Source organism: Staurois parvus, unplaced genomic scaffold (assembly GCF_062004578.1).
Source record: "Staurois parvus isolate SC_StPar_1 unplaced genomic scaffold, SC_StPar_1.0 ptg001150l, whole genome shotgun sequence".
Lineage (NCBI taxonomy): Eukaryota > Metazoa > Chordata > Amphibia > Anura > Ranidae > Staurois > Staurois parvus.
Window position 1 is genome coordinate 210,244 of NW_028318946.1, and position 19,521 is coordinate 229,764.

Genomic DNA, 19,521 nt, shown 5'->3' on the forward strand with positions numbered 1-19,521 from the left:
GACTTGATGTTTAGTTTAGTGACTAGATGATGCCGAATAGGCTATTGGTCAGCATCATTGGGTCAGTGCTACACCGTGCTGTGTCCCACCCTGGGACCTGTGGTAACTCTAGATCTTGTGATTGCCCAGTCTTAGTTAGATTTTTATTTGTATTGGTTGAATAATGTTGGGTGCCGCACCTTGAGCTCGTACTCCTCTCGGTCAATGGTGTCACAACGTAGGTCTTGTTTGAGGTCCACGTCATCCTTAAAAGACTGAGAAAAAGGAGAATATTTTGAGATACTTTTTTTTTTTACTTATGAAGGCCAGCTGCAAAAAAAACAAAAACAAATCTGTCACTCCCATCACATGCTAAACCAGCCTTTCTCAACCTTTCCAACCTGGAGGAACCCTTGAAATAACTTAAGGAACACCTGCTAAAACTTACTATATCTAAAACTCATCTACGGTGACACTGAATATTAACAATATAAAGAGTACGACCTCTGTGTCAACCACCTCTGTTTGCACATATGATGTTGGTTGGACTAAAAGTAACTTTTGGGCCAATGTTGACCATGTTAGACTATGGTGGACAGAGACAAGAATGGTTCTCCAAGTTCTTCACTGTACAAAACACATCAAAACACTGCTGAGGAAATAGTTTTGATAATTTCATGTTAAATACTACTTTGGAACTTGAAAGATCTGTCCTAAATATGGGATGATTGACTTCACACTTCATGTGATGTCCCCGGTCATGCTATGGCATGTCAAGCAAAGTCTACTCACTGAATAGATAGCCTTCATGACCCTTGTTGCGGTGGAAACGCTTGATGTGTCCTCCTCTCTGTCTGGGTGCATGGTTAAAGGTTCCCGATTTACGGTCTCCACCTTGATGTCCAGTTTTCTCAGTGTCACATCCTTACGACCTGGTGGGACAATGGAATTCATTATTGAATTAATGTGGAAGCTTACAAAAGTTACAAACACATTCAGAAATTGAACTTTATGCCCAGAAATCTGCTTTAAGTACTCTTTATTTCAGGATGATTGCTGTATACAGGGGCGGACTGACCATTTGGAAACTCGGGCACTGCCCGAGGGCCCGGGGTCAGTAGGGGGCCCCATGAGATGCCCCTGGTACCTTTTTCATAGGCTTTTTTGAGTTTGTGCAAGGGCACAGGGGCCCCATGATCCCCTATTGCCCGGGGGCCCCATGAGTTGTCAGTCCGCCCCTGGCTGTATATATGAATAATCCATTGAGTTGGATAATGAAACCAACATTTACATCTAGAATTGATGTAAAGGGTGAACTTCTGGGGGCCATGATGTAAGGGGGGACTCTAAAAAGAACTCCGATGGGTGGGAAGCACTGATACAACACCTCCTGCGCTCAGGGACTCAGATCAGTAGAGGGCCGATAGACCAATGTATATTAGAATACATGGAAGTTCGTCCAAGACCGATCAAAGGTTGTGCAGCTCTAACACGAAGCTGGGGAAGCTCGATACAAACTGTAGTAGAGAACATAAAAACCGAGCGCACCAACCTTGTGCATTACCTCAGTAAGCAATTAGATTTATTGATTATTTATTGATCAAAAACTGAGCTTGTAATATTTCCTCCCCCCCGATCCCCCACTCACGACTTTACCATTACGATCAACAGCACAACCATTGGTCCTTCCCCTCATGCTGGGGTGCTAGGCGTAATCCTAGACTCTGACCTCTCCTTTGGGCCCCACATCCACTCACTGGCTAAATCCTGCCGCCTCAACCTCCAGAACATTTCCAAAATCAGCCCCTTCCTGACCAATGACATCACAAAACAACTCATCCACGCCTTGGTTATATCCCGCCTCGATTACTGCAACTCCCTCCTCACTGGTCTACCGTTACACAGGCTATCCCCCCTTCAGTCTATTATGAATGCTGCTGCTAGACTCATACACCTTACCAACCGATCAGCGACTGCTGCCCCTCTCTGTCAATCCCTTCACTGGCTTCCACTAACCCAGTGTTTCTCAATTCCAGTCCTCATGGACCCCCAACAGGTCATGTTTTCAGGATTTCCATTATTTTGCACAGGTGATTTGATCAGTTTCACTGATTCATCTGAGGGAAATCCTGAAAACATGACCTGTTGGGGGTCCATGAGGACTGGAGTTGAGAAACACTGCACTAACCCAATGTATAAAATTCAAAATACTAACCACAACTTACAAAACCATCCGCAACACTGCCCCTAGCTACATCACCAACCTCATCCACAGATACCGCCCAAATCACCCACTCTGCTCCTCCCATGATATCCTTCTCTCTAGCTCCCTCATCACTTCCTCCCACCCTCGCCTCCAGGACTTCTCCAGAGCCTCTCCCATCCTCTGGAACTCCTTACCACAGCATGTCCGGTCAGCCCCCACCCGTCTGCCTTTAGGCAATCTTTGAAAACTCACTTCTTCAGGGAAGCCTACCTCACCTCCACCTAAGAACTGTACTTGAATCACCTCCACCTGATCATCCCCCGCAGCTATCACCTTTTGTATCACCTCCCCCTTTCTTTAGATTGTAAGCTCCATGAGCCGGGCCCTCCTATTCCTTCTGTACTGAAATGTATTGTAGTTGTACTGTCTCCCTTATATTGTAAAGTGCTGAGCAAACTGTTGGCGCTATATAAATCCTGTAATATAATAATAATAATTGATTTAACCACTTGCCCTCCTGAGGATTTACCCCCCTTAATGACCACGCCTCTTTTTGCTACTCGGCGCTGCACTAATTCAACTGATAATTGCACGGTCATGCAACGCTGCACCCAAATGAAATTTACGTCCTTTTTTTCACACAAATAGAACTTTCTTTCGGTGGTATTTGATCATCTGTGCGCTTTTTATTTTTCACGCTATAAACAAAAAAAGGCCAAAAATTTTGAAGAAAAACAATATTTTTTATTTTCAGCTATAAAAAATATATAGTAAACTCAAAGTTGGTTATAAATTTAGGCCAAAATGTATTCTGCTCCATGTTTTTTGTAAAAAAAATCCCAATAAGTGTATATTGATTGCTTTTTGTGAAGTTATAGCGTCTACAAACTATGGTATAGATACTGCAATTTACGACATTTTTTTGCTATACAGCGCTGCGCTAGTTTAACGGACAATTGCGCAGTCATGCAATACGGTACATAAATGAAATTTACATCCTTTTTTTCCCCACAAATTGAGCTTTCTTTCGGTGGTATTTGATCGCCTGTGCGGTTTTTTATTTGTTTGCGCTATAAAAAAAAAGGCTGACAATTTTGAGGAAAAAAAACAATATTTTGGACTTTTTGCTATAAAACATGTCCAGTAAAAAAAATGCAAAAATCAAATTTAGTCATAAATTTCTGCCAAAATGCATTCTGCGACATGTCTTTGCTAAAAAAAACCCAATACGTGTAAATTAATTGGTTTACGTGAAAGTTATAGCGTTTACAAATGGCGGGAAAGATATTGGGATTTTTAGGGTTTTTTTTTATACTGATAATGGCGGTGATCAGCGAATTATGGCGGCGATCAGGGACTTATGGCAGCGACCAGCGACTTATGGCGGGACTGCGGGACTGCGGCGGACATTTTGACATTGGGGGGTACTGACTTGGGGTCACTGACATCCCCAAAAACACTAATACAGTGATCAGTGCAAAAAAAAAAAACTGACACTGTACTAATGGCACTGGGGAGGAAGGGGTTAACTTTATTTAGCAGGGAAGGGTTATAGGAGTGAGGGGGAGTGTTTTACTAGGGGGCGGGGGGGGGGGGCGGGGGTGTGTACTGGGCGGGACAAGGCTGATCGAGAAAGAAAAACTGTTCTTTCTTGATCAGCTCATCCTCGAGCTGTCAGGGAAGTGACAGACAGCACAGCTACTGCAGCTGTGCTCTCTGTCACTGTTTGCCGCCGATCACCGGGACATAGCCGATAAGGAGCGTCTGTGACCCGGCGACTGACATCTGTGGCAGAGAACCGCGGGACAAACAGGGCGGCGGCGCGCCTTGCGTGCGCCCCCTATTTGTTTACAAAACACGCATCTTAAAACGTGGTTTTGCCTGTGAGTGCCGCCCTGCCGCCGTATATGTACAGTGGCTGGGCGGAATGCGGTAAAGAGATATACTCAAAAAAGTAGCAATATAAAAGGCATATAGAATCCAAAATCGAATCATTGGATTAGGAGACACGTGCGAAAAGGGAGACTCTCAGGGTGAAGCTGACGCGTTTTGAAGGGAGGGTCCCTTCTTCATCAGAGCTAACCAGACTGAGATAACCCTCCTCTATACATAGTCCAGAGTGGGAAGCACTGACTGGAACCCTGATGTAAGGTGGGACTCTGCTTTGTTTTACTGAAGTTCTTTGTTTTTTGGAATCAGAATGATATCGATCAAAAGATCTAATGAAAACATTCACTCTTTTTGGCTCGTGAATATTTGTAAAATATACTAAGTGGCCCTCATACTGAAAAGTTTGGAGACCCCTGTCAAGATTATGAGAAACATTTCTGGTTTTATATATTTTTTTATTGATATGATCCAGCACTGAGATGCTGCCATTGATGTTGCAGTAATGATAATCATGGTCTTACTCAAGAAGAACACCTTTGACATGACCTTCTTTGTGGCTAGAAAATATTGGATGGAGTTTAATGCAGGCCATAGATGGGCTGAAAATCGGCCGATTTTCGGATCGTTAGTGGGTTAATTGTTCGGCCGTTTTTCGGTATTTTGGCAGATTTTTTTTATTGGTAAAGTTGGAAAAAGATCGGCCGATTTTCGCGGCAATTATGGGCAAATCGGACGATCTTTTTATCGATAAAAAAATCTGCGCATGAGCAGTGACCTGCAAATGGAAGACAAAAAGAAGAGGATGAAGAAGAAGAGGATGAAGAAGAAGAGGATGAAGAAGAAGAAGAGGACGAAGAAGAAGAGGAAGAAGGAGAAGAGGATGGAAGAAGAAGAGGAAGAAGAAAAAGAGGATGGAAGAAGAAGAGGAAGAAGAAGAAGAGGATGGAAGAAGAAGAGGAAGAAGAAGAAGAGGAAGAAGAAGAAAAGAAGAGGAAGAAGAAGAAGAGGATGAAGAAGAGAACGAAGAAGAAGAAGAGGAAGAAGAAGAAGAAGAAGAGGATGAAGAAGAAGAAGAGGAAGAAGAAGAGAATGAAGAAGAGGATGAAGAAGAAGAAGAGGATGAAGAAGAGGAAGAAGAAGAGGAAGAAGAAGAAGAAGAAAAAGAGGATGAAGAAGAAGAGGATGAAGAAGAGAAAGAAGAAGAGGATGAAGAAGAAGGAGAAGAGGATGAAGAAGAGGATGAAGAAGATGAAGAAGAGGATGATAAAGAAGAAGAGGATGAAGAAGAAGAAGAGGATGAAGAAGAAGAATTCCAGTCCGGCAAAAAGTGTCCCTGCAGAGAGCTCCGCTATTTCTTTGACATTTATAGCGGTTGCAACAATGTATCTATTTGTTTCCGAATAAAAACATCTGTATCCGAAATGGATACAAATAAATACATTGTTGCAACCGCTATAAATGTCAAAGCACTGTCAAAGAAATAGTGGAGTTCTCTGCAGGGACACTTTTTGCCGGCTGTAGACGGGATGAAAATCGGCCGATTTTCTTACCATTCCTGTAACGTCGGCCGCTTGAACGACCGATTTTTCATTTTTTTAATGAAAAATCAGCCGGTTTTCTCCCCATCTATGGCCTGCATTAGACAACGTAGCTCGCTTTGAACCAGATCACAGAGAATACACTATTTATCTATTACAAGACATAACCAACATTGGTTTTCTTTAATTTTGACAAATCACTTGAATCTTGGCACCATGGGGGGTTCCGCATACTCAGTGACATCCACAAATCAGGAGATCCTTCACTATTCATGGATCGATACCCCCGTCTCATAGGATTTGGAAACTGGAATGGCTCAGGCAATGAATCACATATATTAACCATCCTGAATTCCATCCAAGACTTTTTTCTGCATTAGCTGGAACTATTTGCACATCATTGTGCTACATTGAAGATGGGAAGCATGTGAGAGAGGCGTCTTGTCTTTTCATGAAGAAGTGTTTACCAGCAGAGAGCTTGTGCAGCCATTGCGTTCATCGCTTATCACAAAATATGACATAGCCTCTTAATTGGCTCCTCTGGGGAAGCTGGCGAGTTGCTCATGCATTTGTCAGCCGTCCTTTGTGTTGGTACTTACTGCCTTTACGACGTCTGTACAGGAAGAAAATGAAGAAGACAAAGAATATGATGACCAGGATGCCTGACCCGATGGTCGCTCCGGCAATGATTCCCACCGGGACAACTTCTGGAAAAGGCAAAAAAGGAAGATGTGTGAGGTGCACAGTCGTGTTTGAGGATGCTGGCCACCTTGAAGTGAACCTGTGGCCAGATTATGGACACACAATATGTGAGTTTTGCAGCAAAGTTCTTGGTGACCGTTGTAACAGTGGACACTATAGAGCAAATTATTATCAACGTTCACAGCAGAAGCATTACATTTGTGAAAGTAGTTCTCTCAGCAGCTCAGCTCCCCTACTCTCACTTCCAATCAGTAACTCAACATACCTTGCTAAACCCTTCCAGCAGCTCAGCTCCCCTACTCTCACTTCCAATCAGTAACTCAACATACCTTGTTAAACCCTTCAAGCAGCTCAGCTCCCCTACTCTCACTTCCAATCAGTAACTCAACATACCTTGCTAAACCCTTCCAGCAGCTCAGCTCCCCTACTCTCACTTCCAATCAGTAACTCAACATACCTTGTTAAACCCTTCAAGCAGCTCAGCTCCCCTACTCTCACTTCCAATCAGTAACTCAACATACCTTGCTAAACCCTTCCAGCAGCTCAGCTCCCCTACTCTCACTTCCAATCAGTAACTCAACATACCTTGCTAAACCCTTCCAGCAGCTCAGCTCCCCTACTCTCACTTCCAATCAGTAACTCAACATACCCTGCTAAACCCTTCCAGCAGCTCAGTTTCCCCTGCCCCCACTCTCAGCAGTGGCTCAGCATCTCATCTCACTTTGCTTCCTCTTTGCAGTATGAACTCATAGCTCCACCTGCTACTCCTCCTAGAAGTGATCACCCTGCTCCCCCCCTTAGCAGTGACTCAGCAGCTCAGCTCCCCATCCAAGTATTGACTCAGGAGCCTGCAGCTTGGAGAAGCAGACACTCAGAGAGAAGCTGGGGAACCTTATCAGAAGGTTGAGGAGGACTTTCTCCGCAGTGCGTGGAGCTGCAGAGTTCATTGAGGGCATGTATTAAAGCTCATTTATTGCTTATTAAGAACATGTTAATACATTACTGTCCATAGCCTGGTGAAGGGATGGGCGCTGCTCAACCGACCCCAGGAGGCCAATGTTGAGGAATGGCCTCAGCCGCCATTCTGGCCAGAACAGCGGTTGAGGCCATTCCTCAACATTGGACTCCTGGGGTCGGTTAAGCAGCATCCCTATCTTCACTTGTATTGGCTGACACTGGAATCGCTTGGACTCATACTCCCCTATTCTCGCTAGCAAGAGGGGTGATCCTTTTCCTTTCATCCATAGCTTAGAGTGGAGCCATGAAGTATACTTTTCACAATGTCTATAGTCTGGCTACAGGTTCACGTTATAATATGGGGGTACAGTCAGTATGCCACTCCCTTACCTTTCTCTACTAGTTTAATATTGGCAGTTTCTGAACCAAAGCTGTTCCATGCTGTGCAGTTGTATGTCGTCTGAAAGTCCGACTCCATGACGTTATTGATGGTCAGGGTGGAGCGCACGCCGTTTTCTGTTTTGGTCCTTTCTACAGTATACCTGTCCACCGTTCCCTTTTCCATGGTCCGCTCCAGCCATGCCCAGGCCTAAAATTCAAAGAATATTTTTCTTATTAGCCCCACATGTCAGTAATAGTGAACACCAAGTCAATGAAAACAAGTATTTTTGCTGTTTTTTTTACAGTTCCTATTTTGACCATGTGACTTTCAATAATACAATGAAGCAAACTGCTATAGGGTCAGTAGACCAAAAGTAGATGTTTCAGGTGAATGTTGAAAGGTTTGCTTAACCTGCTACCTCCTGTCAGAAACTCTAATGGAAAATCTCTGCACTTGGCTTCCCAGCTTCACCTATCTTTACTATGAGCTCTCTCCACAACAATTGTTCAGAGATATGTAGGCAGGTTGCCTACAGTGTGAGTTCTTTGCTACATTAGTAAAGTTGTTGGCTTGCCCAGACTGGGGAAAGGGTTAACTTCCAGGACCTCAGTTCCTGGTCTTTTGGTCTTGGGTGTTTATTTGACTGAATTGGTACAAATTCCCACAGACACACTCCAATATCTTCTGGAAAGCCTTCCTAGAAGAGTGGAGTTATAACGCAAAAGGGTTATTACCGCAAAGGGGGCCAACTCCATATTAATGGCCATAGCTCTGGAATGGGATGTCCAACAAGCTCATAGAGATGTCACATGCCCGCAAATATTTGGCTGTATAGTGTACCATTGGGTCCAATCTGGTCTCAGGTTAAGTGTCTGTCTGCTAGCAATATTCCAGCATCCTGTCTGTCAGGGGCTCCTAGTCTCCTAAGAGCAGAAGAGACTAAGCAGACCTGGTGGGAAATAAAGGAGGCATTGTTGTGGAATGGGGGCCTCGATGGAGAAGGTTTTGGAAATAGGGATTTGAGATAGACAGCAAACAAAGCATGGGGACAGAAGGAAGATAGCCAAAAAGTTGGGAAGAAACCCTCTTTGGTCCTCAAGGATGAAAAAATTGTGATGGCTGAGATTGGAAACAGATCTTAAACCCTCTTTGGTCCTCAAGGATGGATAAATTGCGATGGCTGAGATTGGAAACAGATCTTAAATCCTCTTTGGTCCTCCAGCATGGTGGATAAAATTGTGATGGTTGAGATTTTCAATAGATCTTAAACCCTCTTTGGTCCTCAAGGATGAAAAAATTGTGATGGCTGAGATTGGAAACAGATCTTAAACCCTCTTTGGTCCTCAAGGATGGATAAATTGCGATGGCTGAGATTGGAAACAGATCTTAAATCCTCTTTGGTCCTCCAGCATGGTGGATAAAATTGTGATGGTTGAGATTTTCAATAGATCTTAAACCCTCTTTGGTCCTCAAGCATGGTGGATAAAATTGTGATGATTGAGATTGGGAACAGATCTTAAACCCTCTTTGCTCCTCAAGGATGGATGAAATTGTGATGGTTGAGATTGGGAACAGATCTTAAACCCTCTTTGCTCAAGGATGGATGAAATTGTGATGGTTGAGATTGGGAACAGATCTTAAACCCTCTTTGGTCCTCCAGCATGGTGGATAAAATTGTGATGGTTGAGATTTTCAACAGATCTTAAACCCTCTTTGGTCCTCAAGCATGGTGGATAAAATTTTGATGATTGAGATTGGGAACAGATCTTAAACCCTCTTTGGTCCTCAAGCATGGACAAAATTGTGATAGTTGTGATTGGGAATATATCGTAAACCCTCTTTGGTCCTCAAGGATGGATAAAATTGTGATGATTGAGATTGGGAACAGATCTTAAACCCGTTTTGGTCCTCAAGCATGGACAAAATTGTGATGGTTGTGACTGGGAACAGATCTTAAACCCTCATTGGTCCTCCAGCATGGTGGATAAAATTGTGATGGTTGAGATTGGGAACAGATCTTAAACCCTTTTTGGTCCTCAAGGATGGATGAAATTGTGATGGTTGAGATTGGGAACAGATCTTAAACCCTCTTTGGTCCTCAAGGATGGATGAAATTGTGATGGTTGAGATTGGGAACAGATCTTAAACCCTCTTTTGTCCTCCAGCATGGTGGATAAAATTGTGATGGTTGAGATTTTCAACAGATCTTAAACCCTCTTTAGTCCTCAAGCATGGTGGATAAAATTGTGATGACTGAGATTGGGAACAGATCTTAAACCCTCTTTGGTCCTCCAGCATGGTGGATAAAATTGTGATGGTTGAGATTTTCAACAGATCTTAAACCCGTTTTGGTCCTCAAGCATGGACAAAATTGTGATGGTTGTGACTGGGAACAGATCTTAAACCCTCATTGGTCCTCCAGCATGGTGGATAAAATTGTGATGGTTGAGATTGGGAACAGATCTTAAACCCTTTTTGGTCCTCAAGGATGGATGAAATTGTGATGGTTGAGATTGGGAACAGATCTTAAACCCTCTTTGGTCCTCAAGGATGGATGAAATTGTGATGGTTGAGATTGGGAACAGATCTTAAACCCTCTTTGGTCCTCCAGCATGGTGGATAAAATTGTGATGGTTGAGATTTTCAACAGATCTTAAACCCTCTTTAGTCCTCAAGCATGGTGGATAAAATTGTGATGACTGAGATTGGGAACAGATCTTAAAACCTCTTTGGTCCTCCAGCATGGTGGATAAAATTGTGATGGTTGCGATTTTCAACAGATCTTAAACCCTCTTTGGTCCTCAAGCATGGACAAAATTGTGATGGTTGTGATTGGGAACAGATCTTAAACCCTCATTGGTCCTCCAGCATGGTGGATAAAATTGTGATGGTTGAGATTGGGAACAGATCTTAAACCCTCTTTGGTCCTCAAGCATGGACAAAATTGTGATGGTTGTGATTGGGAACAGATCTTAAACCCTCATTGGTCCTCCAGCATGGTGGATAAAATTGTGATGGTTGAGATTGGGAACAGATCTTAAACCCTCTTTGGTCATCATGGATGGATACAATTGTGATGGCTGAGCTGGAAACAGACCTGGAACATATAAATTGGCTATTCCCAGAACTCCCAGAGGGCATTTTTCGAAGCGTGGTTACAGCTAAACCCTGAGCCTTCTGTATGCATTTCATGGTCTTATTTCTTTTACTTTCTTGGCTGGTGTGTCTCTTTAACTCCAAGGTCTTGGCAGAGCCAGCGAGGAGCGGTTAGAGTTAACATCCCTGAAAGCCCGTAATCAATTCTCCTCAGTCGCTTCCTCTGCTAAACACTTCATTCTGTAAGCTGTGATAAAATGATTTCAGCCGCAGTGGATGCTGTTTGGAGAACTTGTCTCCCCCGGGACTCCACAGAGAGGCAGCTGTGAATGCTGCACAAATCTCCACTTTAATTAGCGTGAAAAAAGGACACATATATATATATATATATCCACTGAGAGAGGAATTTGGTCTCCAGTTTTCATCCTGGCCTGGGCTCCAGGTTTCCGAATTACTCACATAACACCTCCCAGCTCCTCATAAGTGGCCTGATGGCCATGCCACCTCTTCCGTCAAACTCTCAACCACATCTGCAGTCAGACGGCGACAGAAGCATTTCTCACACGGTTGACACGGAGGGTTGTAGTGACAGCAGCGACCGGTAGGGGGCACCGTTGCTTCACCCGCCTGTTAACGCCGTTGGTTTGTCAGTGATTATGAAGAGCTATTGTCTCCTCAGCAACGGGTGATTATTGAAATAATCATTCATCAGAGCGGCTGAAATAAAAAAAAAAAAAAAACGGGAACGCCGGCTTCTCGGAATATTGTTTTTCTCATGGGGTGGTCTGAGGCTTAATGGAAACGCGGGGGGCCGATAAAGCCATCCAGGTCAGCGGCATCAGAACTGCTATTGATGTCCGATATTTAAAGGGGTTGCCCTCGTTTAGAAGAATTTGGTCAACCTCACAAAGCTTGCTGCTTATTTTCTCAACTCTAACAGCACAGAATCGAAAACCAGACCTATTTTTTTCTTTTGGGTAGAATAGGGAAGGGTTAGATGCTCCTCCAATTGTTTTTTTTGCAACCAAATGGATCTGAGATTGAATAGCCACACCGCAACTAATAAGCCCAGGTACCAGGTATACATTTTTTCCACGGAAGATCATGTAGATGCAAAGGATGAGACCATCACAAATAAACACGGTCCATTATAGATTTATTAGTCTTGTTAAACGAGAAAAAAAAATCAGAAGGTACAACCAACGTGTTTCGGGGACTCACCTCCCCCTTCATCAGGCTTGAGTACTGGCAGGGATAGAAGCAATACTGGACAGTAGAAAGAGTCTAGGATTAACATAAAGGGCACTGTGGTGTCAGTAAGTCCATTATAGATTTATTAGTCTTGCTAAAAAAAAAAAATCAGGAGGTACCACCAACGCGTTTCAGATCCTTGCCTCATCCTTCATCAGGGCTTGAGTACTGGCAGTGATTGAAGTAAAAGTGGACAGTAAAAAGAGTCTAGGATTACCATAAAAGGCTGTGTGGTGTCAGTAAGTCCATTATAGATTTATTAGTCTTGCTAAAAAAAAAAATCAGAAGGTACAACCAATGCGTTTCAGGTACTTGCCTCACCCTTCATCAGGGCTTGAGTACTGGCAGTGATCGAAGTAAAAGTGGACAGTAAAAAAAGTCTAGGATTAAGATAAAAGGCTGTGTGGTGTTAGTAAGTCCATTACAGGTTTATGTCTTGCTTGAAAAAAATTAGAAGGTACAGCCAACGCGTTTCGGACACTTGCCTCACCCTTCATCAGGGCTTGAATACTGGCAGTGATTGAAGTAAAAGTGGACAGTAAAAAGAGCCTAGGATTAACATAAAGGGGACTGTGGTGTCAGTAAGTCCATTATAGATGTATTAGTCTTGCTAAAAAAAAAATTCAGAAGGTACCTCCAATGCGTTTCGGACACTTGCCTCACCCTTCATCAGGGCTTGAATACTGGCAGTGATAGAAGCAATACTGGACAGTAAAAAGAGTCTAGGATTACCATAAAGGGCACTGTGGTGTCAGTAAGTCCGTTATAGGTTTATTAGTCTTGCTAACAAAAAAAATCAGAAGGTACAACCAATGCATTTCAGGTACTTGCCTCACCCTTCATCAGGGCTTAAGCACTGTCAGTAATAGAAGCAATACAGTAAAACAAGCCTAGCATTAACATAAAAGGCAGTGTGGTGTCAGCAAGTCTATTATAGTTTTATTAGTCTTGCTTAAAAAAAAAAAAAATCAGACAGTACATTCAACGCGTTTTGGGGACTCATCTCTCCCTTCATCAGGCTTAAGTTACTGGCAGGGATAGAAGTAATATTGAACAGTAAACAGAGTCTAGGATTAACATAAAAGGCAGCGTGGTGTCAGTAAGTCCATTATAGATTTTATTAGTCTTGCTAAAAAAAAAATCAGAAGGTACAGGCAATGCGTTTTGGGGACTATCCTTCCCCTTCATCAGGGCTTCATTACAGGGACTGAAGTAATACCGGACATTAAAAAGACTACGATTAACATAAAAAGAAATGGGGTGTCAGTAAGTCCATTACTGATGTATTAGTCTTGCTAATAAAAAAAAATTGGAAGGTACATCCAACGCGTTTCGGGAAGTCACCTCCCCCTTCATTGGGGACTCACCTCCCCCTTCATCGGGGCTTGAGTACTGGCAGTGATTGAAGTAATACTGGACAGTAAAAAAAAAAAGTCTACGGTTAGTATAAAAGGAAATGTGTCAGTGAGTCCATGACAGATTTATTAGTCTTGCTAAAAAAAAAAAAATCAGAATGTAGGCCTAACGCGTTTCGGGACCCGCCTCTCCCTTCATCTGGGATTGAGCACTGGCAGTGATTGACGTAATACTGGACAGTAAAAAAAAGTCTATGGTTAGTATAAAAGGAAATGTGGTGTCAGTAAGTCCATTACAGATGTATTAGTCTTGCTAAAAAAAAAAATCAGAAGGTACAACCAACGCGTTTCAGTTACTTGCCTCAACCTTCATCAGGGCTTGAACACTGGCAGTGATTGAAGTAAAAGTGGACAGTAAAATGAGTCTAGGACTAACATAAAAGCCAGTGTGGTGTCAGTAAGTCCATTATAGGTATGTTAGTCTTGCTAAGAAAAATCCAACGCGTTTCGGGTACTTGCCTCACCCTTCATTGAGGCTTGAGCACTGGCAGTGATTGACGTAATAGTGGACAGTAAAAAGAGCCTAGGACTAACATAAAAGCCAGTGTGGTGTCAGTAAGTCCATTATAGATATGTTAGTCTTGCTAATAAAAATCAAAAGGTACCTCCAATGCGTTTCGGGTACTTGCCTCACCCTTCATCAGGGATTGAACACTGGCAGGGACAGAAGTAATCCTGAACAGTAAAAAGAGTCTAGGAGGCAGTGCAGGTGTCAGTTCTGCTCGTAAGATCATACAGAAGGCTATAGGAAAAATCCTACGCGTTTCAGGTACCAGAGCTCACCCCCTTCATCAGGGCTATAAGAGCGGAAACAAAGTATATGGACTGGACTGGATTAACGTTACAGTTTATGGTATTGATATTTTAGTCTAGGTCCACAATTGTGAAGGTCTCTATGGACCAGGAGCGGACTAACCATTTGAGCTCTCCGGCACTGCCCGAGGGCCCTGGGTCAGTAGGGGGACCCCATGAAATGCCCCTGGTACCTTTTACAGGCGTTTTTTGGGTGTGCTTTGAGTGTGCGCAAGGACACAGGGGCCCCATGATCCCCTATTGCCCGGGGGCCCCATGGGTTGTCAGTCCACCCCTGCTATGGACCACAATTGTGAAGGTCTGTATGGACCACATTTGTGAAGGTCTGTATGGACCACAATTGTGAAGGTCTGTATGGACCACAATTGTGAAGGTCTGTATGGTCCACAATTGTGAAGGTCTCTATGGTCCACAATTGTGAAGGTCTGTATGGTCCACAATTGTGAAGGTCTGTATGGTCCACAATTGAGAAGGTCTGTATGGTCCACAATTGAGAAGGTCTGTATGGACCACAATTGTGAAGGTCTGTATGGTCCACAATTGTGAAGGTCTGTATGGACCAGAATTGGAAGGTCTGTATGGACCACAATTGTGAAGGTCTGTATGGACCACAATTGTGAAGGTCTCTATGGTCCACAATTGTGAAGGTCTCTATGGTCCACAATTGTGAAGGTCTCTATGGTCCACAATTGTGAAGGTCTCTATGGTCCACAATTGTGAAGGTCTGTATGGTCCACAATTGTGAAGGTCTGTATGGACCAGAATTGTGAAGGTCTCTATGGACCAGAATTGTGAAGGTCTGTATGGTCCACAATTGTGAAGGTCCGTATGGTCCACAATTGAGAAGGTCTGTATGGACCACAATTGTGAAGCTCTGTATGAACCACAATTGTGAAGGTCTGTATGGTCCACAATTGTGAAGGTCTCTATGGTCCACAATTGTGAAGGTCTGTATGAACCACAATTGTGGAGGTCTGTATGGACCACATTTTCACAGGCACAGCAGCCCACACACTGGATGTGCCACATACAGACTGCTTTGCCTGTGAAAATTGTATTCTGTAGGTGTCATGTTCAGACTGCCGTCATGTTCCTCTGTTGTATCGGGGGGGGTTCAGACACACAGAAATGGGCAGATATTGCTCATATCACATGACCAGAAGAACGCCAGAAATCTTATCAGTTTGGCACTTTGTGAATGCCGAGCTGAGAGTGGTCAGGGTCAGGCTCTTGAAGTACGTTTTTTTTTTCTACACGTTGCTGAGAAGAATTTCATGGAACAAAAACAGCATTTTTCCCTGCAAAGCCCGCCATAAGGCGCATTCTCATTAATATTCATACGGGGGACAACATGGCTGCTCACACGGGAAGCTGCGCGCACTTTTGCGATAGGAATGGTCTACATTATACGCGCGGCGCCTGGAGAAAAAAAAAATGGCAAGTCATTACAAAGCAGAACGACTTACAATGCGGTCTGGAGGCGGTGTGCTTCCGATGAAACATTCGACTTTTCCGACTCCGCCGCGCACAGCGTACTGCAACCCCTCGCTGGTGATCATCGGGGGACCTGAAAGATGACCGGGAGAGAAAGAGATACATTGAGATACATTGTGACCATAAAACGACTGTCTGGCATTGGAGAAGGGTTCAAACGGCATCCAGTTGGGGAGATTTTCCAACACTTCCTGTGCTGACCTTCAGCACAGGAAGTGTTAGAAAATCTCCCCAACAACAGGAAATGAGAAAAATCTTTACAAAGTGAAAAGACCGTTGTCACCAAAACAAATGTCACCTTTGGAAGGCTTCCTCTCGCCTCTTGTTCCGGTGACAACTCATTTCCCAACTGGGACCATACCGCTTGGCACAACAGTTGTGCAGCACTACTAAGCAGAACCTGCATTTGAGAAGAGCAGACATTAAACCTGACCCCCGGCCTTCCCTTCAGTCCTGCACAGTTGTGCCGGCTCCTCTCCTGGACTGAAATGGATTCCTCTGATATCACCGCACACTGTAAGAAGCTCAAAATGTGCATTAGAAGCTGCAGCCAATCAGATAGAGCTCTGCCTCATTTCCTGGGTGGACGACGTCCAGCATCATCTAGTCCAGGGGTCTTCGAACTTTCTAATCAAAGGGCCAGTTTACATCCTTCAGACTTTAGGGGGGCCGGACTGTGGCCAGTGGGAGTAGAAAATGTCCTGGCATTGGTGGGAGTGAGCAATACCCCATCATTGGTGTCAGTGAGAAGAATAGTGCCCCATCATTGGTGTCAGTAGGAAGAATAGTGCCCCATCATTGGTGTCAGTGGGAGGAATAGTGCCCCATCATTGGTGTCAGTGGGAAGAATAGTGTCCCATCATTGGTATCAGTGGGAGGAATAGTACCCCATCATTGGTGTCAGTGGGAGGAATAGTGCCCCATCATTGGTGTCAGTGGGAAGAATAGTGCCCCATCATTGGTGTCAGTGGGGGGAATAGTGCCCCATCATTGGTGTCAGTGGGAGGAATAGTGCCCCATCATTGGTGTCAGTGGGAGGAATAGTGCCCCATAATTGGTGTCAGTGGGAAGAATAGTGCCCCATCGCTGGTGTCAGTGGGAGGAATAGTGCCCCTTCACTGGTGTCAGTAGGAGGAATAGTGCCCCATCATTGGTGTCAGTGGGAGGAATAGTGACCCATCATCGATATCAGTAGGAGGAATAGTGCCCCATCATTGGTGTCAGTGGAAGGAATATTGTTCCATCATTGATGTCAGTAGGAGGAATAGTGCCCCATCATTGGTATCAGTGGGAGGAATAGTGCCCGTTCACTGGTGTCAGTAGCAGGAATAGTGCCCTTTCATTGGTGTCAGTGGGAGGAAAAGTGCCCCATCATTGGTGTCAGTGGGAGGAATAGTGCCTCATCATTGGTGTCAGTGGAAGGAATATTGTCCCATCATTGATGTCAGTAGGAGGAATAGTGCCCCATCATTGGTATCAGTGGGAGGAATAGTGCCCCATCATTGGTATCAGTGGAAGGAATATTGTCCCATCATTGATGTCAGTAGGAAGAATAATGCCCCATCATTGGTGTCAGTGGGAGGAATAGTGTCCAATCATTGATGTCAGTGGGAGGAATAATGCCCCATCAGTGGTATCAGTGGGAGGAATAGTGCCCATCATTGGTGTCAGTGGGAGGAATAGTGCCCCATCATTGGTGTCAGTGGGGGGAATAGTGCCCCATCATTGGTGTCAGTGGGAGGAATAGTGTCCCTTCATTGGTGTCCGTGGGAGGAATAGTGCCCCATCATTGGTGTCCGTGGGAGGAATAGTGTCCCTTCATTGGTGTCAGTGGGAGGAATAGTGCCCCATCATTGGTGTCAGTGGGAGGAGTAGTGCCCCTTCACTGGTGTCAGTAGGAAGAATAGTGCCCCATCATTGGTGTCAGTGGGAGTTCTCTTTCTGAACGCACAAAGAAGATAAGTGAAGGTTTTGCTCTAGTTCACGAATTTCGATGTTCTGTTTCAGAGCCATTCGTCTGATGGAAGGGCCTCTTTGCGCTCGTCCCCGGACAGACAGTCGTGTCTTTGTGAGACAGATTACCGCGGCATTTTCCGCCCATTATCTCATCAGGAGGAATTAATGCGGTCCGTCCACATTTTCTACCACATTATCCATAATATGCGTTGTTTATTTTATGCCTTTCTTTGTTTTATCGTGCAATCTGCTCGTTTTATGGCTGAGGATAATTTGCCCGTGCCAGTTAGAAACGAAGCGAGCGCATTAGTCTGATATATTTGCGATCTCTTCGAATGGCGCTAGTTAACAGGCTCTCTAGAGAGGTCACTGAAGGGGGAATTGGGCACCGAAAAAAAAATTAAATTAACGGGCAACTTTGAGACTCGTCCTGACGGAAAATGATAATGGGCTGCGTATCCAGCGTCAGGACTGAAATATATTAACTGGTGGTGTATCGAAGGAAATGTTAAATTACTGAGTAGATTTTAAAATGTTCGGCTTTTTTAGGCACACAACGAGGTTAACACCTCAGTTTAGCCATAGTACCCATACCAGAGAGACATCTGTACGGTTCATGAAGGTCCACCTTACATTGGTGGTCAGTAGGAGAAGGTCCACCTTACATTTGTGGTCTTTTGGAGAAGGACCCTCTTACATGGATGGTTAGTAGGAGAAGGTCCACCTTACTTTGGTGGTCAATGGAAGAAGGGCCCTCTTACTTTGGTGCTTAGTAGAAGGTACACCTTACTTTGGTGGTAATTTGGAGAAAGACCTTCTTACATTGCTGATCAGTAGGAGAAGGTCCACCTTACATTTGTGGTCATTTGGAGAAGGACCCTCTTACATTGCTGGTCAGTAGGAGAAGGTCCACCTTACATTGGTGGTCAATGGAAGAAGGGCCCTCTTACTTTGGTGCTTAGTAGTAGGTCCACCTTTCGTTGGTGGTCATTTGGAGAAAGACCTTCTTACATTGTTGGTCAGTAGGAGAAGGTTCACCTTACATTGATGGTCAATGGAAGAAGAGCCCTCTTATTTTGGTGCTTAGTAGAAGGTCCACCTTACTTTGGTGGTCATTTGGAGAAAAACCTTCTTACATTGCCGGTCAGTAGGAGAAGGTCCACTTTACTTTGGTGGTCATTTGTAGAAGGAACCTCTTACTTTGGTGCTTAGTAGAAGGTCCACCTTACTTTGGTGGTCATTTGGAGAAAGACCTTCTTACATTGGTGGTCAGTAGGAGAAGGTCCACCTTACATTGGTGGTCAATGGAAGAAGAGCCCTCTTACTTTGGTGCTTAGTAGAAGGTACACCTTACTTTGGTGGTCATTTGGAGAAAGACCTTCTTACATTGCTGTTGAGTAGGAGAAGGTCCACCTTACTTTGGTGGTCATTTGGAGAAGGACCCTCTTATTTTGGTGCTTAGTAGAAGGTACACCTTACTTTGGTGGTCATTTGGAGAAAGACCTTCTTACATTGCTGGTCAGTAGGAGAAGGTTCACCTTACATTGGTGGTCAATGGAAGAAGGGTCCTCTAACTTTGGTGCTTAGTAGAAGGTCCACCTTTCGTTGGTGGTCATTTGGAGAAAGACCTTCTTACATTGCTGGTCAGTAGGAGAAGGTTTACTTTACATTGGTGGTCATTTGGAGAAGGAACCTCTTACTTTGGTGCTTAGTAGAAAGTCCACCTTACTTTGGTGGTCATTTGGAGAAAGACCTTCTTACATTGCTGGTCAGTAGGAGAAGGTCCACCTTACATTGGTGGTCAATAGAAGAAGAGCCCTCTTACTTTGGTGCTTAGTAGAA

At 44.2% G+C, this 19,521-nt stretch overlaps 1 protein-coding gene across 1 annotated transcript in view; it reads right to left on the minus strand.

The window, feature by feature from the left end:
* The window catches only part of KIRREL1 (kirre like nephrin family adhesion molecule 1), a 336,552-nt gene that overhangs the window by 18,748 nt on the left and 298,283 nt on the right, over positions 1 to 19,521 (minus strand). Inside the window, exons 10-14 of the mRNA XM_089659346.1 lie at positions 15,696 to 15,796; positions 7,663 to 7,861; positions 6,213 to 6,320; positions 772 to 911; positions 180 to 254 (exon numbers count right to left, since the gene is read on the minus strand). Coding sequence (XP_089515472.1) covers positions 180 to 254; positions 772 to 911; positions 6,213 to 6,320; positions 7,663 to 7,861; positions 15,696 to 15,796 — 623 coding nt within the window. The remainder of the gene's footprint in view (positions 1 to 179; positions 255 to 771; positions 912 to 6,212; positions 6,321 to 7,662; positions 7,862 to 15,695; positions 15,797 to 19,521) is intronic.